Genomic DNA, 26,335 nt, shown 5'->3' with positions numbered 1-26,335 from the left:
AACAGCAACTCATATTCCGCTTGGGAACCCTGCAGCCCAATGGTATCAATGTGGATTTCACAAGTTTCAAAATCTCCCCTCTCCCTACCGCATCCCAAAACCAGTCCAGCTCGTCCCTGCCTCCCTAACCTGTTCTTCCTCCCACCTATCCCCTCCTCCCACCCCAAGCCGCACCTCCATCTCCTACCGACCAACCTCATCCCACCCCCTTGACCTGTCCGTCCTCCCTGGACTGACCTATCCCCTTCCTAACTCCCTACCTTACACTCACCTTTACTGGCCCCATCCCCGCCTCTTCGACCTGTTTGTTTCCTCTCCACCTATCTTCTCCTCTATCCCTCTTCTATCCGCCTCCCACTCTCTCCCTATTTATTTCAGAACCCCCTTCCCCTCCCCCTTTTCTGATGAAGGGTCTAGGCCCGAAACGTCAGCCTTTCTGCTCCTATGATGCTGCTTGGCCTGCTCTGTCCTTGAATTGAGTGGCTTGCTAGGCCAATTTAATAATGTCCTTCCTATACCAGGTCGAGCAGAACTGTACACAGTACTCCAAAATTGGCCTTACCAACGGCCTGTACAACCGGAGGGCAGTTGAAATTCAACTACATTGCTGTGTCACATGTAGGCCAGACCGAGTGAGGATGACAGATTTCCTCCCTGAAAGACGTTAGTAAGACAGATGGGGTTTTCTAACAATTGACAATGGTTTCATGTTGATCATTAGAATCTTAATTTCAGATGTATTTTTTAAAATTGAATTTGAATTCAAATTCCACCACCTGTGACCCATTCAAACCTGGGGCACCAGAACATTAGCTGAATTTCTGGATTAATACTCTAGCAATAACATCACTGAGCCATCACCTTCCCCATAACAGTTGAGTATGCCATCCCTCTAATAGTCTACCCATGATATCCCCTTGGAGAAAAAAAATGCTCAGGGCTTTTCTTCATTTCCCAATAAATAAGAAGTTTGAGTACTGTTTAAAAAAAAACACATTTTTCAAAACTTGCACAAAAGTAAAAAAAATCAAAGTACGCAAAGCCTCCAATTGACGTTTCGGATAGACATAGGCTAAAAGAAAGCACAGAGCCGATTTCTGAATTTAACAACAATTAACATTCATTACAAAGATTCTAACCTTAGGTAAAAACGAATGATCTCTCAACATGTATCCTAGTAATTAGAACTCTAACCTCTTTTTATATCTCTTATAAAACTCCACGACACAGACACATACACTCTCACACACACACACATGCATGCGCGCACACACACACGCATGCACACACATATACACGCGTGCACACACACACATGCACAAGCACACACACGCGCACACATGCACACACACGCGTGCGCACATACACACATGCGTGCACACACACACATGCACACCCACATATACACGCGCGCACACACACACGCACAAGCACACGCACACATACACACACACAAAATGATTTTCTGGGTGGTGGGAAACAAAAGCTTGGGAAGCACACCAATGGCCCCAAATCCCACAGGATTCACCGAGATGGTACTTTTTGCTGGGCAGGATTTTTTTCTCTTCAAGATCCCCAAGTTCTTCTCACTTCTTTGTAGGGTAGGCACAGGTAGTTGGTACATTTACTGCAAAGTCTGATAGTTACTGGTTAAAGATATTGCTTACAGCAATTGGTGAGGGAAAATAAACTGGCTTTAGGTGCTCAACTGGAAAAAAAGGCACATCACCTGTGCCTTCCAGCAGTCTAATAGATTCTGCTGGTACTGTGCACATCCGCAATTTGTTCATCTACCAGGGATCCACTCAGATAGTTGTTGGCAGGCCTGATGACTTTTGTCAGCCCTGAGTGGTCACAACTCCACAGCAATCAGCAACCTGCTCTCAGCGGACTTTCACTTTGCCAATATCCGTGGTGCTGGCCTGTCTACAAACAGCTTCTCCAATGTTTGAACAAAGCAGCATGATCAAACTGATTCGCAATGAGTTTCGGTCACTTGCTTTTTAACATTGCAATTAGCCCTGCACAATCCTTGGTCTTAAAAACACAGTTCTTTTTCCTAATTCAGCCCAAAATCAAAAATAAATAAGGTGACATGGTCTTTACCAAATTTGTGGGTTTGCTCTCGGGTCTTAACAAGTATCATACCCGATTAACTTAATGGAGATTACCTCGTTTAGTACCTCGCCCCATTCATTTGGGGTTTTCATTCCAGAAAGAGGTAACAGAACTGGCCGAGACTTTAGAACTTGTTTAGTTCATCAGTGAGTCAGCACAAAATACAAGTCAAATAGAAATTGAGTTCTTCTTTAGGAGACTTGAACAACAATACCAGAATAGATGACCAACAAATAAGATCGATGCTATCTGCAAAAAAGATTTTCATGTTGCTGGAATTTCTATACTGCTGACAGATTTGTACTTACATACACCATTACACACATAACTTGAGAGCGTGCTTGCAGGGAAGTGAGAAAAGAAAAGACTGATAAGACAAAACTGGTAGTGTTTAAAGGTACGAAGACCCGTGGAAAATAATCAAAGTAGATTAGAGTGTTTTATCAATGTTTGTCTCAATCTTATCAATTTGTTGTGATATGTTTTTCTAGTTTACTGTAGCATCTTCAGCAGAAGAGCTGTAAGATTAATTCCAAGCTGGAATTAAGTGCGACACACACTGGTAGACTCTGCCATTTCATGCTTGCGGCCATTTTTCATTTGTAAGCCTCAGGAAAGAAGTCACTCTTTATTAGGACTGCATCAGAATCTCAGCCTAAATTCTGTGCTCAGTTCTCTGCAAAAGGGTTTAACCAACAGCCATTTTGACTCAAAAGACGAGGGTGCTAACTTACAAAGACATAGATATTTTCTAAGCAAAAATGTGTTCAGAGATGTTGATGCATGCCTCAGCAGAATGTTGGACTTGAACCCAGGGATTTTTGATCAGAGTAGGGACACTACCACGGTAGTGACTGTAATGAGGTCAGCCAGGTGGACCTTATGAAATATGAGTTCCTTGATTGAGGCTGTTAATCTGTTCCAATCAGGGAGTCCTGGCTGACAGATAAGAACAGGAGTGTTAGACATCCAGTTCACTCTGAGAGCTGGCTCTGAGGGAGTTGGATCAGTGTCAAGGACGCTCCATGTGGAGTTATTTGAATGACTGCACTAGAGGAGCACATAGCATACAAGACATAGGTATAACACCTGAAGCACTGCGGTTGACTCAATTTGCACTTTTGAAAGCCTCTTTATTTCCCTGTTTTCTAGTTTCTTTCCTCACCAAAGTGCTAACATTCAACATTCTGAAGAAAAGAAAGAATAATTCGATAAAGCTATTTAATTTTTGGGATTGTTTGATAATACTTTTGTTTCCTTCATTATCAGCAATTTCTATTATTGTGAAGAAAGAAAATCAGTATGTTTTGCATTGTTCAGCTATTATAAGGAACAAGAGTGGGGTCAATGTTATATTTTCCATTCTAAAATAACTGGAAAAATGAGGCACCCAGAAAAATATCCATATGGAAAAAGTCTAAATGGAATTGTAATCTATCAGTGAAAGTGCAAACAGAACAATCAGAGCTATGATTTGGGTAAATGAAGAAATGTCTTGAAACCTGTTGTTGCATGTTCCATTTATCAATCTATATTTTTGGACGAAGCAATTGTTGGAGCAAGTTAGAGGCTGCACGTGAGGCAAACATCCCGATGTGGTTGCAAGAGCATTCAATACTTCGAGTGAAAGGAGATCTGAAACAAAATAGAAATAAAAATTGAGTTGTAAGTGCATAATTTAAGAGAATATTAAATCAATCAATTTTGTTTGCAGGTGGTGATGGTTTAGTGGTATCACTGGACTAGTAACCTGCAGCAAATGGTGGAATTTGAATTGAAGACATGTCTAATGATGATCATGATTTGATTGTAATAGAAACCCATCTGACCACGAGGGAGGGAAAACTGTTGTCCTTCCCTGATCTAGTTTATATGTGATTCCAAACTCGCAGCAATGTGGCTGCCTCTTAACTGGCCTCTGAAATAACCTAATAAGCCACTCAGTTGTATCAACCACTAGAAAAGTACAAAAGAAATGAAACCAGACAGACTATCTGATCTTGGTTAAGGCATGATAAATGACAATAGCAAAAATAGCCCTGTTGCTCCTGCAAAGTTACTAACATCTGCAGACTATGACAAAATTGGGAGAGCTGCCTCACAGATTAGCCAAGCAACAGATTGACATAATTATCCTTGTGGAATCATACCTTACTGTCAATGAAGCAGTGCTCCTTCATATTCAACACCACTTGAAGGAAGCATCCAGGGTTGCAAACACACAAAATGCCCTCTGGGTGAAGTATTTCAATGTCCATCAATAAGTGTGGCTTGACAGCATCACCATTGAACAAGTTATCCGAGTCTTAAAGGACATTGTTGCTCGATTGGTCTGTGGTAGGTGTTGAAGGAACCAACAAGGGAGAAAATCATGCTTGATCTCATCCTCATCAATCTGCCTATTGCACATACATCTGTCCATGTTGGTATTGGTAAGGAATGACAATCACACAAAATCCTGACTGAGAATACCCTCCAATTTGTGTGATACTATTAACATTCTAAATGGGATAGACTTTGAACAGATCTAGCAGCTCAAGACTGGGCATCCATGAGGCGCTGTGGTCCATCAATAGTTGCATAATCATACTCCAAACCAACTGCAGCCTTATGACCTGGTATATCACCTGACTCTACCATTACAGTCAAGCCAAGGGGTCAATCCTGGTTCGATGAAGAGTACAGGAGACCATGCCAGGAGCAGCTCCAGGTGTACCTAAAATGAGATATCAGCTTGGTGAAGCGACCAAACTTGTGTGCCAAACAGCATGAGTAATAAGTAATAGACAGAGCTAAGTGATTAGATTACATTTAAACACTGCATTCCTATCACATTCAAGCATGAATGATGGTAGGCAATTAAATAACTCCCTGGAGGAGGAGGTGCCACAAACAACCTCATTCTCAGTGATGGAAGAGCCTAGCGATTCAAAGGAAAGTTATGTCTGAAGCATTCACATTAATCTTCAGCCAGAAGTGTTGAGTGGATGATCCAAGTCGACCTCCTCCAGAGGCCCCCACTCCAAGTGATATTACAAAGTGGTTGGAAGATCTGGATATGTAAAAGCTATGGGCCCTGACAACATTCCAACAATAGTACTAAAAAACTTGTGCTCCAGAACTTGCCACATTCCTAGCCAAGCTTTTCATGTACAGTTGCAGCACTGGAATCTGCACAACAATGTGGAAATTTGCCCATTACATCCTGTACATAAAAAGCAGACCAAATCCAACCTGGTCATTTACCAGCCCAGACTACTTTTGATCATTAAAAAAAAAGTGATGGAAGATGTCATCAACAGTTGCTCAGCAACAACATTGACACTCCGTTTGGGTTCTGCCAGGGACACTCAGCTCCTGACTTCATTACAGCCCTGGTCCAAAAGTGGACAGAAGTGTTAAATTCTAGAGATGAGGTGAGAGTGATTGTGTTTGACATCAGGCCAAATTTGACAGAGTGTGCCTTCAAGGAGCTGTAGCAAAACTGGAGTCATTGGGAATCAGATTGGAATCATACACGGCAGAAAAAAAGATGGTTGTCGTTGTTGAAGATCAGACATCTCAGCTCTAGGGCATCTCTGCAGGAGTTCCTCAGGGTAGTGTACTTGGAACAACCATCTTTGGCTGCTTTATTGGATCTTGAGCAGGTTTTCTGGAGCCAGTTCCTCCAGAAATTCAGTCTTCCCAGAAATTCATAGGGCATAAAATTGATAGCACCATGCAATTTTCAAGCACTAAACAAACATTTAAGTTTTGAATATATTTCTGAAGCACACTTTCATTACGAGCTGGATGTTTGTGGTCTGCAATATTATTATGGGCAATAAACAACATACTGGGGGATGCAGTGGCCTGGTGATGTTAACACTGGTCTGTTAATCCAGTGACCAATGTAATGTTCTGGGGACCTGGGCTTGGATCCTGATACAGCACATAGTGGAAAAGAAAATCTGGAATTAAAAGACTAATGATGACCTTGAATTCATTGTTGGAAAAATATGCTCCAGGTAGTATTGGAATTCGTTAAAAAGAAAATCTGGAATTAAAAGTCTAATGATGACCATGAATTCATTGTTGAAAACCCATCTGATTCACTAATGTCCTTCAGGAAAAAGGAAGCTGCCATTGTACCTGGTCTGGTCTACATGTGACTCCAGATCCATAGCATTGTGGTTAACTCTTCTGCCTTCTGGGGAGTTAGAGATGAGCAATAAGTGCAGGCCTAGCCAATAATGCCCTCATCCCGTGAATGAATTTAAAAACAAGTGCTTTTGAGGCCAAGGGCAGTGCCTGAATCAAAAATTAGATTTTTGGCATTGCAAATAATGAAAGTTAATTTGAGGCCTCCCTTTGTGATATTGTGTTGTGATGAGGCAGACAGAGCTGCATTCAGAAAAAGCATATTCTTCATTCATGCTAGAGACTGTCTTCGAAATCACTTGCCTGAACTTGGAGTTAAAAACACTCGGCCTAATGAGTGCTATTGTTATTGTTCCAACTGATACCACATGTCCTGTTACCCTGCCCCCAACATTCTATTTCCTCACCTAAGAATGTACCCAAGTATCTGTTGTCAACCTGTACTATTTTTAAATTCAATCTGTTCAGACATGTAAATACACATCTCTGAGGCAGGTGTGTCTTAAACTTGAAACTTAGTAGGGACAATACCACTGCATCATAAGCCCCTTGTCAACTTGAACATTTTTAGTCCACAATATAATGTTATTGAGGCCTGAGTTCTAATATTAAGGATATACTGCGCCTTACTGTTCAGGCGCATGGACTGTTCTCTCTGCTCACTGAAGGCCTTTTTGTAAATTATTTTTTACCAACTAATGGGTTCACATAAGACATGACACAATTAAAATAACACAAAAACACAATTTAAGAATGTTATTGGTCTAAAAGTAACAAATTAATTCTAATTATAGTCAGGAATAATAGATACTTTTAAAAACGATCTATCATCTGTTACATTTCAAAATTATAAAAACTGCATTAGTTACTATCAATACAATTAACAATGTCAAATTTCTCTGTCTTCTTTTTTACATTCTATTTGTTCAAACATTCGATGTGAAGAGATGGTTAAACACATTCAATGAATTAGCTTATTTCTTGTATCAGCAGCAACGTACTGAGAAATACCAACCATAACAACGAACAACCTTTCAGCTGTGTCCTCCTTCTAATAAATCTGTCAGCCTTTCCTACCAGAATGAGGACAAATAACTAATTACTGCTGCTGTGATTTTATTCAAGCCTTACAAACTGCACTCATTACAGCCAAAATATGCTCCAGGTAGTATTGTTTAAGAGTTTGTGCAGCACTGGGTAAACTTGATTGTCTGCTAAAAATGGAGGCTGCATTATTCATTAATGCCTGCTATCTTGGGTGATCAGATTTATTGGTAGCAATAATCTATCTACTAATTGGTTTTAGATACTGCCAAGGAAACTGCAGGGTCATATAAAGTGTAGGATTAGGAACAGAGCATTCAGATCTTTGCGCAATGCTATGTAATAAAACCACCTGATAATTCCCATCAGTAAGCTACCTACAGCATGGTTACAGCATCAGAATTATTATTACTGATAATGGAGATGAGATGAGATTCAGGAACAGCTTAATATAAGTGATAAATCATTTCGTCACTTTCAAGTAACCAACTGCAACAATACTGTCAACCTGTTGGGAAATGCATTTTCAAATAATTCCTCAGCAAAAATAACTATCCCATAGAAGAATCCATATGGGAGATGGCAGTACATTTAATATAGGTAGCACATTAATATACTCTAGCACTTCTTCAAATGATTTATTTGATAGAATTTCTATATGTTTTGCTATGATTTATGAAACAAGATGACAAAGTAGGTGCGACACATTATCCTATTCACCTCTGTGAGCCAGGATAGTACAGACCGATGGAGTGAAGGTTACTTCCTTCTACTGGCTGTGCTGTTTTCTAGCCTAGTTATTATCAACTTAAGGGGAATGATAGTGCTGCGGCTGTGCTCCTTGCTTTGTGACCCAGAGGCTTGTCTAATAGCTCAGGAAACGTGAATTTGAACCTCACAGAGGCAGTTTGAATGAAATTTAAAAGATTTGGAAGTACAAAGATGAAGTGACCTTCAATAGGTCAGCTTGTTATAAAATACCTAACAGATTCATGAAGCCCTTAGTCAGATCTTCATGTGACTCTAACACCAATGTGGTTAACTCTTAACTATCCTTCAAATTGACCTAATTTCATTATAATATTGCCTTCCTGGAGCAATTAGAATCATGCAAGAAATGTTGAACTTGCTGGATTCCGAAAGTAAACTTGAGAAAAACTAGCTTGCTCCCTAACTTCAAATTGCTTTTTATATCATGTTATGGAATAGGACTGTCACTGACAAGACCAACATTACCCACTTTTTGCCTCCTTCCCTTTTTGAAAAAGGGTGTCACATTAGCAGTTTTCCAATCCTCTGGTCCTTCTGCAGAACCTAAATTTTTTTGGAAAATTACAAGCAATGCATCCACTATCTCTGTACTACTCTTTTAGGAATAAAAGAATAAGCCATCAGGGGACTTATTTAAGAATAGTAGGAACTGCCAATGCTGGAGTCTGAGGTAACAAGGTGTGGAGCTGAATGAACACTGCAGGCCAGGCAGCATCAGAGGAGCAGGAAAGCTGACGTTTCGGGTTTAGACCCTTCTTCAGAAAATCAGCTTTCCTGCTCCTCTGATGCTTCCTGGCCTGCTGTGTTCATCCAGCTCCACACCCTGTTTATCAGGGGACTTATTTACCTTTAGCTCCATCAGTTTGTCTAATACTACTCTTTAGTTGGCATTAATGGAATGTTTCAAAATCTTTCACCATTAAGTTTGATGCAAAATATCTGTTTACTGCTTCTGCCATTTCCTTGTTCCCAAAATCATCTCCCCAGATACATTTCCTAAGGGTGCTCAGTCTACTTTGACCTCAATCTTCCTTTTTGTATGTTTAAAGGAGTTCATATTGTCAGTTTTTACATTCCTCACTAATTTGCCCTTGTCATTTATTTTCCCTGTCTTTATTACTTTTTCATCCTCCTTTGCTGGATTCTAAATTTATCCTAGTCTTTGGGCTTTTCACTGACTTTGTCCTCCTTTATATGCTTTTGTTTCTTTCAGCTTAATATTCTCTTTAATTTCCTTGGTTAATCATGGTTGAATTATCCCTCTCTTAGAATCTTTTCTCCTTACTGGGATACATTATTGTGAGAGTCATGAATTACCTCTTTAAATGTCTGCCACTGCTTGTTTACTGGCACTCCTGCTAATCTATCTGTCCAGTTCACTTTAGCTAACTCTATCCTCATTTCATTGTAATTCCCTTTATTTAAGCTAAACACAGTTGCCTCCATTCCAAGTTTCTCACTCTCCAATTGAATATTAAATTCTACCATGTTATGATCACTCCTTCTTAGGGATTCTTTCACAGTGAGGTCATTCATTAAACTTGCCTCATTATTTATGACCAGATCCAAGATAGCCTGTTCCCTAGTTGGCTCCATGACATATTGCTCTAGGAAACTATCCCTGAAGTGTCATAGCTGCACTTTACAATTTGATTAACCCAATCAACATGAAGATTAAAGTCACTCATAATTATTCCTCTGTTCTTTTCACATGCTCTTACTATCTGTTGATTGATAGCCTTTCCTAGAGAGTGGCTACTGTCTGGGGATCTGTACACTACTCCTCCCCATGCCTTCTTTCTCTTGCTTTTTCTTACATCCACCTAAATAGACTTTATATCATCTGAGCCTAGATCGTCTCTCACAACAGTCCTCATTTCATCTCTTATTAGTAATCCTACCCCACCAACTTTTCAATCTCTCCTGTCTCTCCAAAAGGTCAGATATCACTGAATGTTAAGTTGCTAGATTTGATTTCCTTGTAACCATGTTTCCATAATAGGTATAAGGATCATATTCACTTACCTTGAACTGCACAATCAACTCATCTACCTTAGTCTGAATGCTTTGTGCATTAAGATACCAAGTCTTTAAGTTTGTTCTATTATTGCATTTCCCTGCATGTTTATGGCACCTTTGTGTAATATGACATTCACACATTCTGTCCCTTCCTTCTGTTTTCTGGTAACAGTCAACCCCATCATTAATCTCCAATCCTACCTTCTCCTTTACCTTTGATTTTATAATTTTCTATACAACCGAACCCAACCCCCAACTATTTAGTTTGAAACCCAATCTACAGCTCTAGGTCATGATTTACCAGTACCCTGCTCCAGGTATGATTCAGGTGGAGCCCATCCCATTGGAACAGCTCCTTTCTTCCTTAGTACTGGTGCCAATGTCCCATGTATTCAAATCCACTTCTCCCACATCAGTGTTTGATCCATGCATTTATGTCTTTAATTTTGTTGACCGTGTGTGAAAAAGTTCATGGATCAGGTAGTAATCAGGAGATCATTACCTTTATGTTTCTGCTTTTTAAGTTAACCCCAAGGCTAATTAATCTAAGGGGTTCGAGGCAAGCCGATCGAGGAAACCGTTGAAGATGGTTGGACCTAAAACACCACCCTGAGAAACTCCTATAGTGATGTCTTGAGAATGGGATGAATAGCTTCCAACAGCTATAATCATCTTCCCATATAACTCTTTAACTAGTAGAGAGTTTCCCCTGATTCTGATTGATCCAGGCTCTTTGAAGGTTCATACTCAGTCAAAATGCTGTTTTGATCAGAAGAGCAGCTGCTATAATCCCACCTTCCATTCAACTCTTTTGTTCATACTTGGCCAAAAGAAAACTGTAATGAGTTCGGTGCTGAACAGCCATGGTTAACCCCAAATGGCATTGAAAAGCACTTGGGAGTGTTGGATGACAACACTAGGTAAGAAAATGGATCATAACTCACTTTTTCCTGCATCCTGATTGGAGTCTCAAGCCCTTGTACCTGCACACATTCTTTCTGATGCTGTGGATAAATATACTTCACTTACCAGTGGTATTGGCTGATCGCTTGTATTTCTGGTGCACTTTCTTTTGGATCAGATACAATGACATTTCCATGATCTCAGCAGCTCTTGAAATCTTTTTGCTCTCGGGTTCTGGCCTCTTGGAAAAGGACAGCAATTCAGTCGAAGAAGGCGGTTTACTGACATCTATTGCCCTGATGAGTAATGACAAAGAAAAAAGAATTCCATGACAGCCAATGATTTAAAAATATAGAAATTGCTTCAAAGAGTAAACATTATCTTGGTTTGGTTGTGTTTTGCCAAAGATCTGGAACTTCAAGAAAGGGACAAGGCAAACTGAGTCAGAATCCTCAGTCATGAGGAAACTTTTATCTTGTATTTACTGATGGGGTGTGTGAAATTATAATATGACAAGCTTATGTAGCTGTTTTCCATTATAATTGTGGATGTGGTGATTTATAAAGGATAAATAAAAATTAAGGACACAAATGTCTTATTTATAAATTCCCGACCATCACAATTGATGCCATTCTACTGGCGTGTCACAACGGTGCATCGCAATGGAGATGCTTTAACATTGGAGAGACAGCCAGATGCTCTAGCTCAGCTGTCGAGAGCTTCCAAATTTTGGCCTACCCTTCAGTTTTCAGACTTGCGTGAATAGAATGATTGGGAAGGGACAGGTTGTGCCAACCCACAGAGGTTAATAACCTAAAAATGTTCCAGATTTTGGGTCTTTTTTTTTCATTTTTCCCTTCAGCCGTGCCTTTTGAAGAATAGTGATCAGATAGTTCAAGACCAGAATGTTGCGAGGAATGGAGGGTTTAAGATATTAGAAATAGGCTGGAAAGTCTGGGACTTTTTTCACTGGGGCATAGGAAGTTGAAGGGTGACCTTATTGAAGGTCATGAGGGGCATAGGTAAGATGAATGATAACCGTGTTTTGCCTATAGTGGGGGAGTTCAAAACTAGGGGATATATTTTTAAGGTGAGAGGAAAAAGATTTGAAAAGGACACGAGGGGCAACTTTTTTACACAGAGAGCAGTTCATGTGTGGAATGAACTGCCAGAGAAAGTGATGGATGCGGTAAAGTTACAATGTTTAAAAGACATTTGAATAGTTTGAGGCACAGGAAGGGTCTGGAGGGATATTGACCGAACGCAGGCAGGTGGGACTAGTTTAGTTTGGGAACATGGTTGGTGTGGGTTAGTTGGACTGAAGGGTCTGTTTCTGTGCCGTATGGTTCTATGACCCAATGACTTTATGATCTGGTAATGCACATCACAAGATCCATGAGGAAGCAATCTCTGGTGACCCTTTACTAACATTACAGCAGTGGATCAGACTATTTTCATGATGCATGGGTGCAATAGATCTAGAAAATAAGTCCAACTTGTTTTGTAAATGTTTAAAATTTAACAGTTTTTTTTGAGTTTTGTCTTACACTTACCTTTTCATTGTACGATGTATAGCATTGTCCACCATATTCATTCCTTCCTGAATTGCATTTGGTAAGAAGGAGTCACCAAGCTTTTCTAAATATTCTTCATAATACGAGAGAAATGATGAGTTACACAGTCAAATCTTCTGATATATCACAAAGCAATATGGTGACGACATTTATAATTTATTGATTTATTGTGCCATTTACTCTGCTTATTGAAGCTTTACTCACTGCAATATCTGTCCAGTTTCCTAATTACTTGAGAATGAGCATGATTGTAACTGAGTTGCACATAATTTCATTATTTAAATGTTCATATTTCTTGCATCAGTTTCAATCTCAGATAATTCGACTTAGGAATTCTACCTATAATTTTTTTTTGTATTTTCCACATTGGCCATCCAGCAGCTATTGTGAACAAGCACCATTTTGGAACTGAAATTAGATATTTTTAGTACTATTTCCTTTTACTTGCCTGTGATTTCTTGTGTTGATCAAATTGAGGTACAGAGGTAATCATGACTCTTTTTTAATGCTGCTCTTTATTGGCAAATGTTCCCCTGGGAACCAGAGAATAGGCTTTTGTTTTACATGAGCCAGCTAATCTTTCTAAGTTGAGGTAATTTAATTCATGTACCAGCAGATTCATGAACAGCTTCTTCCCAACTGTTATTAGACTTCTGAATGGGCCTCTCGAATTTCAAATCTAATGTTGATTTTGCTCTTGTGCACCATCTTTGCAGCCATAACTTTGATTTTCTCTCTGTTCAATCACCTTGTGATCTTTGTATGTTATGAGCTGCCTGTACTGTGCGCAAAATAAAACTTTTCACTGTATGTAGGTACATGCGGCAACAATAAATCAAATCAAATCAAATCAAATTCTGGAACTTTTGAGTATCAAAAACAGGATTTCATTTGTATGTTAGGCTTATAGTTTAAATACAGAAAAAGTGTTTTTTAAATTATGTTCTTGAAATGTAATTGCCCATGCCTAGTTGCCTTGTGGAGATTCTGGTGCACCTTGTTGAAGGCACAAAAACAATTTAGTACAATAAGAACTGTTTGATAGACTTCTTCAGTAGATTGTGAAGAATTAGCCCAGACCAGAAAGCTTTCTGTCTTCAGACATTTGCGGACCAGTAACTATTATGATATTCCAAAAGTTTCAAGGTCTTCTCTTTCAATGAAAGCAACTTTTTTATTCCACATTCTTTAATAGCTGAATGTGTATTCTCAAAAGATAAATGTGGGAATTGATAATCAATTTTCAAGAATCAATGATATTCTGGATATAATGTTTAGAGAAACATGTTCATTGTGCAGGGGTTGAAACAGGAATAAAAAAAGCCAGATAACAACCTCATAATACTTTATTGATGCTATTATGCTAATATTTACTCTGATGCTGTAAGATGCATGAAGCCACTCCAGTATTGTAGTGGTGACAGATATGCCAATTCTAATAGCTAAGATTCATTATCACATTGCTGTTTATAGGACATTGTTTTGCACAAATTGGCTCTGAGTTTTCAACATTACAACAATGACCACAGGTCAAAAGCACTTCATTGGTTGTAAAGTGCTTTGGGACATACTGAGGTAATGAAAGGAACTATATAAATGCAAATCTTCCTTTTTATTGGCAGGAGTAACCAAAGGTTAGTGTATTAAATGCAAGTATAATAAATAACAGTGTGTGTGATTCCTTAGAGAGCAAAGCCATAAAACTATTTAGTGCATCTTTACTTGCTTGTTGTGAAGTATATTGTTTATTTCTGTTTCACAGTCAATGTGGGCAATAATGCAATCAGGTTCCTGCAATGAAACCACCAGCAAAAAAAAGTTAAAAGTTTAAACAGCACAATGGTATATTGAAATCACAATATGCAAGGTAAACAAACTGACGCATACACATTACTTTTTGTTTCTTAATACTTTACCAATTTGAGTCTGTAAAAAAAATGGACAAAGCAAATTGTACATAAAATTATTGAGAACTTTTGATAATATTGTAAAATATGATTACATGCAACTGTTATCTTTGATATACACATTCATTCACACGTGATTATGTGTATTGTACAATACATGTGTGGCTCAAAGCAGCACTGACTGAAACAGCTAAAACAAGTTAGAAGTGAGTATGTATGGAAGAAAATATGTGACATAGCAAATGGCATAAATAGTAGCTATGATTTGGAAGTGGCCAATGTTGGACACGGGTGGACAAAATCAGAAGTCACATGACATCAGGTTATTGTCCAACAGATTTACTTAAAATCACAAGCTTTCGGAGCACTGCTCATTTGTCAGGTGATAAACCTGTTCGACTATAACCTGTTGTCATGTGACTTCTGACTTCATAAAATAATAAGCATAGGCATTGTACCCACACCAAAACTGACACGTAGAGACATCCAAAGGGGTACAGGTAATTGATTTTTGTTTTGTTTTTTTCAATGTCTGCCCTTTGTTGCAATCCTTTCTTATCCAGCAGATACAAAGTTTATCTCATTCAAAGTGATGAAATCAGGGGCATTCTTGGGTCATATGATTTCTGGGACCTTTGCAGTAATTTTCTGTTTTGCAGCCAATTAGTGTCAGGCCTGTAGGGGTTATGGTTCAGACTACAGCTGGCGCTGGCAGGAAGTTATTTTCAAGGCCAGTATGTAATTGTCTTACTGACTGTTTTCTGCTGTTCTCCTTACTCTTTTCAATGTGTAAAAGAATGACTGTCATGAAAGAAAGGGTTGTTCCATGTAGTGTGGTGCAATCCTTCAGAATCTTCAAGTGAGAAAAAGGAATGACGATTCCTTCTGTGCCCAGTAAATTGGAGGGCCCCAGCAAACTTCAACATGACAAAGTGGTTTCAGGCAGCCATCGAAACATGGTGGTTACACATACATGGATACGATACTGAAAACAGCTTCATTGACCTTCCGAGGTCTGAAGAGGTGTGGCTTATATGATGGGCAAGAGATAGCTCTGCACATCCCATATGGCATACACGAGATGTGAGGCAATCAGATGACCTTAGGAACTTATCAAAGGCAACTGTGTGCATTAAGCCATGAAGTGACCACACACCAGAAGTTGGTTATCAATCCCAAACTCTGAATGATGTGGAATATGGAGACATATTTGAGAAAATTGTGAGCTGTTGAATGAGGCCCTTCCCAGGACCAGACAGGTACATTTTAAAACTAAGTTTTGCACATTGTAGAAATGTAAAAGCACAGGAAAGAAGAGCAGGAGTAGGCCCTTAGCCCTACTTTGCAATTTAATATGATCATGGTTGATCATCTAACTCAGTATCCTGTTCCCATTTTTTTTCCATACTCTTTGATCCCTTTAGTTCTAAGAACTATATCTAACTCCTTCTTGAAAACATTCAATGGTTAAGCCTCAACTGCTTTCTGTGACAGAAAGATTCACCACTCTCTGGGTAAAGAAGCTTTTGAACTTAATGGCCTGGCCTGATCCCTAGACTGTCACCATGATTCTGGACTCCCCAGTCATTAGGAACTTCCCGCCTTTACCCTGCCTGGTCCTGTTGGAATTTTATAGGTTTCTATGAAATCCCTCTCATTCTTCTAAACCCCAGTGAATATAGTTCTAACCAATCCAGTCTGTCTTTATATGTTGTAGAACCATCATTATCGTAGAATCCCTACAGTGTGGAAGGAGGCCATTTGGCACATTGAGTCCACATCGCACCTCTGAAGATTGTCCCAACCCCTACCCGATTCCTGTAATTCTGCACTTCCCCGTGGCTAATCCACTTAATGAGCACATCCCTACTTACTATGGGCAATTTAGCATGTCCAATCCACCTAACCTGCACATCTTTGGACTGTGGGAGGAAACCGGAGCACCCAGAGGAAACCCAGGCAGACGCAGGGAAAAAGTGCAAACTGCACACAGACAGTTGCCCGAGGGTGGAATCGAACGTGGGTTTCTGGAGCTGTGAGGCAGCAGTGCTAACCATTGAGTCACCATGCCTCCATCAGTCCTGCCATCCCAGGAATCAATCTGATAAACCTTTGTTTCACTCCCTTCAAAACCTGAACATCCTTCCTCAGATAAGGAGGTGAGAACTGCACAATATTCCAGGTGACACCTCACCAACGCCCTGTACAATTGCAGCTAGACATTCCTGCTCCTGTACTTGAATCATCTCACTATGAAAGCCAATGCACCATTTGTCTTCTTTACCACCTACTTCACCTGCATGCTTATTGTCAGTGATTGTTGTATAAGGACACCCAGATCTCATTGGCCTCAGCTCCCTCTTTTCCAATGTAGAGCCACTCAGATAACAATCTGCTTTCCTGTTTTGCTACCAAAGTAAATAACCTCACATTACATGATATTATATTTCATCTGCCATGTATTTGCCCTCTTGGTCAACTTATCCAAACCATGTTGGGATATCACATCAAGAAAAGTTTCTTGCTTGTAAGTGGCAAGGGCTTTATTAATTGGGATCATTGCTCATTATTACCCTCGATATTATTTAATCGTGCCTCATTAATATTCATTTACCTATCCTATTACCCCCCCACAGCTGATGAGAATTCCTGATAGGAAAGTCAGAGCTGGTATTTGCTGTTCTAAGTTACCTGTTTGCTCCGTTGGACCTCCATCTTAGATACCTAACACCAATGTCTCAGGATATACTTCATGGCAGTGGCCATTCACACCTCCTCATCCATGGACATTTGTATCTGACATGTGCCAACCTCTTGCCACCACCATGGCATATTTTCGATCTGGTACAGTACTTTCCTGCACTACAATGTGGCACATTGGAATGCACTGGCATCTATCATTGGAATGTTATTGCAAGGGCACTTTGTGCATGGACAGAGACTCAGCTCATGGTCTGGAGCAGGCTGTCTTAGCACTCTCTCATTTACTGCCTACCCAGATGCTCACAACCTTGCCTTCCCTTTTTGCGCTTTCATCCTTTATCCAGAGCTTTAAGGCTCACACTATTGCTGTATTGCCTTGAAGTTTAGCACAGACACAAAGTCAGGCAGTTTGCTATGTTTGTCAGCGATGATCAATCAAGGGGTTGACGCGTTGCCATGTAGTGCTGTGGCAATCTCACACCTTCACCAATATAAGCAAAATACTGCAGATGCTGGAGATCTGAAACAAAGACAGAAAATGCTGGAGAACCTCAATGGGTCTGACAGCACCTGTGCAGAGAGAAAAAGAATTAACATTTTGAATCTGGCATGACTCTTCTTCAGAACTGTTCCAAAAAGGGCTGAAGAGTGGTTGGTTGATAATTTTGTGTGTCGTACTCAAGGTGCTGAAAGAGGCAGCCTCTTTGACACTGATCAGACCCTGCTGCCAGCCGCAAGGACAGAGGGTGCCCTGTGCAGATGTCAGTGGCACAGTCATATTGGATCACTCTAGGGCTCAGTTACTCAGTCACTTCCACACAGCCCTTGTTAAAATAAAGTCCCATCTTCACATTGAGAATACTCCTCCACTGTTTTGTAGGACTATCGCTGTGCTCCTGTGATAGACTTTGAACTGATCTAGCAACTCAAGACTTGGTATCCATGAGGTGCTGTGGACCATCAACAGCAGCAGAATTGTACTCCAACACAAGGTGTAAATCCATGGCCTGGCACATCCCCCGTGCCATCATTATCAAGCCAAGGGGATCAACTTTGGTCTGAAGAAGAGTGCTGGAACGTATGCCAAAAATGAGGTGTCAGCTTGGTGATGATATAAAGCAGAATTATTTGCATCCCAAAATTATAAGCGACAAGTGGTAGTCAGGGCTATGTGATTTCATAAATGTTGGATTAGATCTAAACTCTGGTGGCCTGCCATATCCAGTCATAAATGGTGGTGAACACTTTTTACAATCATCGGAAGAGGAGGCTCCACAAATATCCCATCCTCCATGATGGGGGAGCCCAGCACACCAATACAAGAGCCAAGGCTGAACTATTTGTTACAATATTCAGCCAGAAAAGTGTTGACTGGATAATCCATCTCACCCACTTCCAGACAATCTCAGCATCTCAGATGCAAATCTTCAGACACTTCGATTTACTCTGAATGGTTTCATGAAACGTTTGGAGGCACTGGAATCTGCAAAAGGCAAGGGCCCTGACAATATTCTGGCAATAGAATTGAAGTCATGTGCTGTAGAACTTGCTGCTATCCTGACCAAGCTGTACCAGTGCAGTTACAACAGTAGTACCTGCTCGACAATGTGGAAAATTGCCCAGGTATGTCCTGTACACAAAAAACACGATAAATCCAACTAGCTTTTTACTGACTCATTCCACTACTGTCAATCATAATTAAAGCAATGCAAGGTGACATCAAGCAGCACTTGCTTAGCAATAATCTAATCACCAATGTTCATTTTGGCTTCCACTAGGACCATTCAACTCCTGACCTCATGACAGCCTCAGCTTAAAACTGGAGAAAAGAGTTGTATTCCAGAGGTGAGGTGAGAGTAGTTGCTGCCACTTTCTTGGAAGAGTGCAGTTTCAACAGCCCTCAAGAAACCTAACTTCAGCCAGACAAAGCATACCACTTGACTGACACCATATCTATAACCGTTCATTTCTTTCATCTGTGTTGCAGCGTAGCAACGGTGTGTACCATATACAAGAAGCACAGCAGAAATTCACCACGGCTTCTGAGACAACACCTTCCAAATTATGAGTACTGCCACCTACATGGACCAGAACAACAGGTACATGACCTGCAAGTTCCCCTGCAAGTCATCCGGCATCCTTAATTGGAAAGATATCGCTGTTCCTTCAGTATCACTTGGTCAAAGTCCCAGAACTCCCTTTCTAATAGCATTTTGGGTCAACCTACACCAAATGAACTGCAGCAGTTCAAGAAGGCAGCTCACTGTCATCTTTTCAAGAGCAACTAGAGATGAGGAATAAATGCTGGCCCGGGCAGAGATAAATATTAGATGAATGAGTTTAAATCAAATCAGATATCACCTAATTGTCCTGGAAGTAACAAAAATACATTAAAGTAGCAATGCGATTTGATAAAGATAAATAAACCATTCCCATTGAATGGGGAGACCAACACTATGGGGTATAAAGAAAACATTAGAGTCAAATCAAATCTATGCATAAAGTGGATCCATCACTTTAAAACATGTGATTTTTATATGAAAATTACACTTTTACAACAATAATGAATTTGCAAACTTACCCGAGACAATCACTTCACCTTCCTTATTAAAGTGGAAGACCAAACCTATACTACCGGTCATGATTGCAATACACAGCATAATCTCAAACCTCATTTTGAAGAATAAGATCAAGGCTAATCCTGTAGAGAAAAACAAAGTTAAACACTAATATTTGAAATGAGTAATCTGGTGAGATGAGCATTATTAGCATGGAGCAAGTCTAGGATTGCAGCTCTTATGATGTTCTTCTAAGATGATCAATTAAGTTATTGGCATGTCACAATTGACATTAGAAAACTCACAAGCCTCAAGTACGATCTGTTAGAAATCAGACTTGATATACAATTTTACTTTAAACTGTATGTTTAATTCCAAGAAAGAATGGAATGTGGAGTCAGGACGATAGTTTTTTTTCAATTTCTGCCTGGATATAAGGCCTATGTGATTCATATTACATAGATCTAGGCTTTGGAAGGGAAAAATCTTAGAAAAGCGATAGAAATATCTTTATGCTGCTTCGAGTATGTCACAAAATCTCAAAGGAAAACACAGGCAGTCAACAGCAGTCTGTTAAGGGAAAAGGGTGGGTTACGCAGATATAATAAGTATAGGAAAAGCTATTTTCTGTTGGTCTCCTTAAAGAACACAGAGAGAATCTCATCCACAGATTTAAGGAACTAATAAATCTGATTAGCTTAACTGGAGGAGGAATTCCCAGCCAGCATCTCATTATACAGATCAGTTCTATTTTTCAAAGCTAAAAGCAAAACAGAAACAGCGATAGGGAGCTGAGAATAATTCTGGAATATTTCCTGAATAATGATGTGTTCACTTATGCTACAGTGTAGTGTACAACCATGAAATGAGGCTTTTTTGGTGGATTGAAAATCAATAAGAAATGTTTTAATGATCATATGCGTTTAATTACTTAATGGAAAATGTTAAGCTGATGTTACTATTAGATTGTTTGTTACAGTAAAAACCTTAAATATTGAAATCTTGTCATTTAATTCCTTTAAGTTGGTCTCTGGAAATTCAAAAATCTTTTCCTTTTAAGTTATTTGTCTCTAAGGGGATTGTAACATACTCCACGTTGAAGTGATTACATTCATCCTTAACTGTAGAAAGGTTAAATTGACTTCCATTAAAATTATTCAAACTGATTTATGGAATAATTAGTTTTGTCAAAATTGATTTTGAGCACTTTCTGCTGGGGGGTAACAAAGCAGAATGCAGAGAGCAGTTTCCTCATTTGTCCCACAATGTGGTGCTTTTGGGACTTTTGAGCTTCTTGCCATCTGATTAATGACAATTGATATTGAGCCAGCAGTTCTTTAAGGTGGGACATGTGCTGAGATATGGTCAGAAAACTCACCTCAAGGGAGTTATTGCTGCACCCAGAATTACATTGTTGCATGATTATGGTTTGTATCCTGTGTGGGTTGACCGCACTGCCAAACTCTCAATCTTTTAGCTAAGTAGTAGTGGTGGCAGTGGGGGCAGGATGGGTGCAGGAGGTGGGAACCATGGAGTCCTGTGAAATTCAACCCTATGCTTGAAATTTTCCCCTCCCTGGTTTGGCGTGAAAAAAAAAGAAGATGGTGGGAAAATCCCAGAGTGAAACAAAATCTTATCCTCTATTAAGAAGAGACTACCTGATTTTTTTTTTAAATCAAGCTGTAATCGAGTATTGAGTAATTACTGACTGATTGATTGTCTTATTTCTAAGTATTCACATTAAAGTCCCATCTCATCTTATTTATATACCAGTTTCAATTCTCCCCTCCTTCCTTGAGAAGTTATATGGTCAAGATTATCAGATGGGCCAATGGGCCAAGGAGTGGCAGATGGAGTTTAATTGAGATAAATGTAAGGTGCTGCATTTTGGAAAGGCAAATCAGGCCAGGACTTATACATAATGGTATGTATAATGGGGAATGTTGGAGTCTAAGTTTTTAGTTCCTTGAAAGTGGAGTCACAGGTAGATGGGATAGTGAGGAAGGCACTTAGCATGCCTGCACTTATTGGTCATTGCATTGAGCATAGGAGTCAGGAGGTCATGTTGCAGCTGTACATGACATTGGTTAGGCTACTTTTGGAATACTGTGTGCAATTCTGATCTCCTTGCTAAAGGAAGGATGTTGTGAAAATTGAAAGGGTTTTCAGAAAAGATTTACAAGGATGTTGCCAGGGCTGGAGGATTTGAGCTATAGGGAGAAGCTGAATACGCTGGGACTATTTTCTCTGGCGTGTCAGAGGCTGAGGAGTGACCTTATAAGGGTTTATAAAATCATGAATGGCATGTATAGGGTGAATAGACAAGGTGTTTACCCCAGAGTGGGGGTGTCCAAACTAGAGGGCATAGGTTTAAAGTGAAAAGGGGAAGATTTCAAAGGAATCTAAGGGGCAATATTTTCATGCAGAGGGTAGTATGTGTATGGAATGAGCTGCCAGAGTAAGTGGTGGAGGTTGGGACATTTACAACATTTAAAATGCATCTGGATGGATATATGAATAGGAAGAGTTTAAAGGGATATGGGCCAAAAGTTGGCAAATGGGATAGAATTTATTTAGGATATCTGGTCGGCATGGACGAGTTGGACCAAAGGGTTTGCTTCCGTACAGTATGACTCTATGACACTATGACTCTAAGTTCACAACATGTTACTTGGTGGCTGCACCTCACTGCATGTTTGTCCTGGCAATCATGTAATTACTTGTTCATGACAATGTCCTTGCATTCTCCATGGCTACCAACTTTCTTCATGCAAACAGAAATTGGCAATCCACCAGACTCACCGCATCATCATAATTGTTCTCGGACCAATTTGCACATCAATACTTCACTTTGGAACTCAGTGCCACTTAGAATTACATTCTTTTGCCAGATCACTTTGTGCAGAGGAACCACATGCATGTGTACAGGATGTAATTTATGGATCTTAGCTTTCTTTTTCTGAGCACTCTATCCTTTGCAATCACTTTTGGGCACTTTGCTTTCTAGGCATGCACTCACTGATTTCAGCACTACTTACATGCTGTGAGCTTCTGTGTGGCTCACATCACCTCCTGAACACATAAGGTCTTTCATAAGCCATTACAGGCTTCCAGGTTCGATGACTAACTCCTGCAGGGAGAGGCACAGGGAGGGACAGGCTGCTCATTACAATGGGGAACACTGAACGGTCAACCAAGTTGAAATGTTGCTGTGTGGCCTGTCAACATCTCACCAGGAGCATGTGCCTGCAATTAAACAACCAACACATTGCATGTGTTTCAAGCAAATGGCCATGTGTAAAAGTCAAAGGGTGCAGTCCTTCATGAGCTCAAAGGCACTGATGATCACTCAGGAGTTGCCACCTCAGTAAGTCAAGGAATCTGTCTGATTCCAGTCCAGAGGCTTGGCCACAATCAGTCAGGGGCATAATTCTACCTGAATCCGAGCCCTCCTTCATGGTCAGGGATTGGTCACTCCTGCAGGTCAAGTGTAATCAGTCCAAGGATGGTGGGGAAGTTAGTCAGTGTACTGAGGAGACACCAGTCCAAAGGCTGGGCTAGAGACTGTCTTGCCAAGTCAGTCTGGGTGTACGCCACGGTCAGGCATGGAGGTTTGCTCAGTAATGGCCATGCAGGTTATCTGAGGCCAATCTGTGGAGGAAAGGAGGTAAATCCGTTTAACAAAGGATCAATGGACCTGAAATGTTAATTCTGCTTTCTACAAATGCTGCCAGACATGCTGAGTTTTCTCAGCAATTTCTGTTTTTGTTGTTGTAGTAAATCAAGTCTGGGAATGTTGACAGTGATAGTGGGAGACTAGATAGTAGGTTGAGAATAGAGAATAGGCAGGAACTGCACGATGCACAAAGGTTTGGTGTGGGTTCTGGATGATAGAGTTCTCTCAGGCTGCTGTTTCTCTGACCCCACCCCAACATAGGACGGGTGCAGGGGCATCAAGGGTATGGGAATTACCCAATTCCAGGGCTTTTGGGCTAAAGCGGGGACATTAGTAATTCTACAAAGAGTCTTAAGGGAAATGGAATGAAGCCTACAAGTTAATTAGAGTCATAGGGACAGTAATGCAGAAGGCAGGAAGAAGGATGGGGAAGATCTCCAGCATCATAGTTTGCACCTGCAAGTCACTCACACCAGAACAAAGTTGGAATCTTGCCATGTCAGATTGAAGATGACCTGCACAACAATTCTACAAAAATAGCTGACATAAAATGAAAAATGGGCAGGGCAATTTATTGCTTTTTTCCTATGAAGGCCAAGCAAAACCATTGGAATAGGAAGCCATGCTAGCAGCAACTATTGGGGAGGCAATGGCCTCGTGGTGTTATCATTAAACTATTAATCCAGAGACCTTTGTAATGATCTGTGGATCTGGGTTCAAATCCTGCCACTGCAAATGGTGGAATTTGAATTCAATAAAAAAACCTGGAATTAAGTGTCTAATGATGACCATGAATCCACTATCAAGTTGGATAAACCTATCTGGTTCACTAAAGTCCTTTTGAGAAGGAAACTGCCCCATCCTTACTTGGTTTGGCCCAGACCCAAAGCAATGTGGTTGACTCTTAAACTGCCCTCTGGTCAATTAGGTATGGGCCAGTCTGACCAGCGATTCCCTCATCCCGTGAAGGAATAAAAAACAATTACAGTAACCTTGCCTCCACTGATTCAAAATGTCATCATCTGGCTTTGATTTGCATTTCTTCAGCAGGTTGTTCATTATCTAAGAATGCACATTAAAATTATAACATAAGCAATAATGAACATTATATTATGTACACAGATTGCTTCTGTCATATCAACTAAAGAACTGCAAAGAGAAAAGAGCGCTTAGAAGTAAAACCTGAAGTTTCTATTTCACAAACTGGCCCCATGATAAAAGATTGCTCTCTGAGTTGTAAGTATGGTCTTTGATGTCGGAGGGAAGCATTTCTCTGAATGTTTGATAAGTGAAAGTCATCATTGTTCTCCCATTACAGAGAATTGACTGCTGGTATGTTTAACCTAAAGGTTACCATGCCTCAGATAAGGGACAAGGATGTTTATGGAAACCTCACCTGGTACATGAATTAAACACATGCTGAGATGTAGTGCAAACCAGCCTCCCAACCAACTGAGCTAAGATAGAAGTATGACAGTCTGGTTGGCTGTAGTAGTAGGATTAAAAATGATATCTTCAAACCAGACCATTCAGGTTAATTATTAATTAAGGGTTAATTGGACATGACAACAAACAATTGAATGAAGTGGAAAAGTTCCCTGCACTTACACGCACACAACACGGGTGCTGTGGGGAAAAATAAGCATTACTGTTGTGGAGCAGTAGTGTACTTTCAAACTGTGCTTCTCTGATTTATTTTTTTCCTTTTCCACTGTTAATATCTTTGTCTCCTTCGTTAGTATCTGTCCAGTTGTGAAGTGGGGTTTTAAATGGGCTAGAGTTTAAGTTATAGAAATAAGTTATAAGTTATATATGAGTAAGCAATTCCTGGTTCCTTTTTGCCATTGGTTAAAGTTAATTTAAACCCGGTAAGCATTTTTTTTGAACCCAAGTTGATCAGTCAAGTAAATTGGACACTTTGGATAGTTCATCTACAGCTTATCTTATTTGAACTGACTCCGTAAATGGAGGGGCTTGATTTCCAGACTCCAGCCCAGTGACTTGTGACAGTAGTCGATGAGACTTGGTGTGATGTATTTGCAGAATGAGTGATGGCCCTATGAGTGAGAGACAATGGAGAGAAATGTAAATTGTAAAATGTAGATCATTGAGACCCCTCTTGCACCACTGCCCTCCTGCCTTCACCAAGAACACTGCACTGAGCCTGGCTACAATTTGTGTCCAGGATGGGATGGCATGGTCCAGTGGTGTGGCCTCCAGTGGTGGTCAGCTGGAGAAAGGACTACCCCCATTTTTCACAACCTTGAGCTACATTCTGTGCAAGTTAATGTGTTTGCGGCAGCTAAATCTGTAATGACCTTGCCATCTCCTCCTGCACCATCAAATGATTTTCCGTCCGTCATAAGGTCGGAAGTGGGGATGTTCGATCATGATTGCACAATGTTCAACACCATTCACTGCTCCTCAGATACTGAAGCAGTCCATATCCAAGTGTGGCAAGATCTGGATAGTATCCAGGTTTGGACGGACAAGTGACAAGTAATATATGTGTCACACAAGGACTAGGTAATGACCAGCTCCAACAGAGATCATTTTCTCATCATATTTAATTGGCTTACTGTCACTACTTATCCCACTATCAACATCCTGGTAGTCTGCATTAACCAGCAACTGAATTGGAGCAGCCATATATGTACTGTGCATACAAGAGCAGTTCAGAGGCTAGAATTCCTGCAGCAAGTAACTCACTTTCTGGCTCAAAAAAAGGTCTGTCCACAATGTATAAAGCACAAGTCAGGAGTGTGGTGGAATATTCCCCACTTTCCTGAATAAGTTCAGCTCCAAAAACACTCGAGAATTTGACATCTCCCAGGACAATGCGTCTCTCTTAAATGATAAAATATCCATAAACACTCATTCCTTCCATCAGTCGTACTAGTGCGTGCCACTTACAAGATGCAC

The 26,335-nt window shown here is 40.2% G+C and overlaps 1 protein-coding gene across 1 annotated transcript in view; it reads right to left on the bottom strand.

Annotated features, from left to right (window-relative positions):
• Positions 1-26,062, bottom strand: part of tpo (thyroid peroxidase) — a 90,159-nt gene extending 64,097 nt beyond the window's left edge. The window contains exons 1-5 of the mRNA XM_048597104.1: positions 25,993-26,062; positions 19,761-19,880; positions 12,549-12,642; positions 11,122-11,291; positions 3,621-3,753 (exon numbers count right to left, since the gene is read on the bottom strand). Coding sequence (XP_048453061.1) covers positions 3,621-3,753; positions 11,122-11,291; positions 12,549-12,642; positions 19,761-19,880; positions 25,993-26,062 — 587 coding nt within the window. The remainder of the gene's footprint in view (positions 1-3,620; positions 3,754-11,121; positions 11,292-12,548; positions 12,643-19,760; positions 19,881-25,992) is intronic.
• Between the last annotated feature and the right edge of the window lie 273 nt (positions 26,063-26,335).

Source organism: Rhincodon typus, chromosome 5 (assembly GCF_021869965.1).
Source record: "Rhincodon typus isolate 14 chromosome 5, sRhiTyp1.1, whole genome shotgun sequence".
NCBI classification, from domain to species: domain Eukaryota; kingdom Metazoa; phylum Chordata; class Chondrichthyes; order Orectolobiformes; family Rhincodontidae; genus Rhincodon; species Rhincodon typus.
Note: the sequence above shows the minus strand (reverse complement) of the source record. Positions and strands in the feature narration are given on the sequence as shown.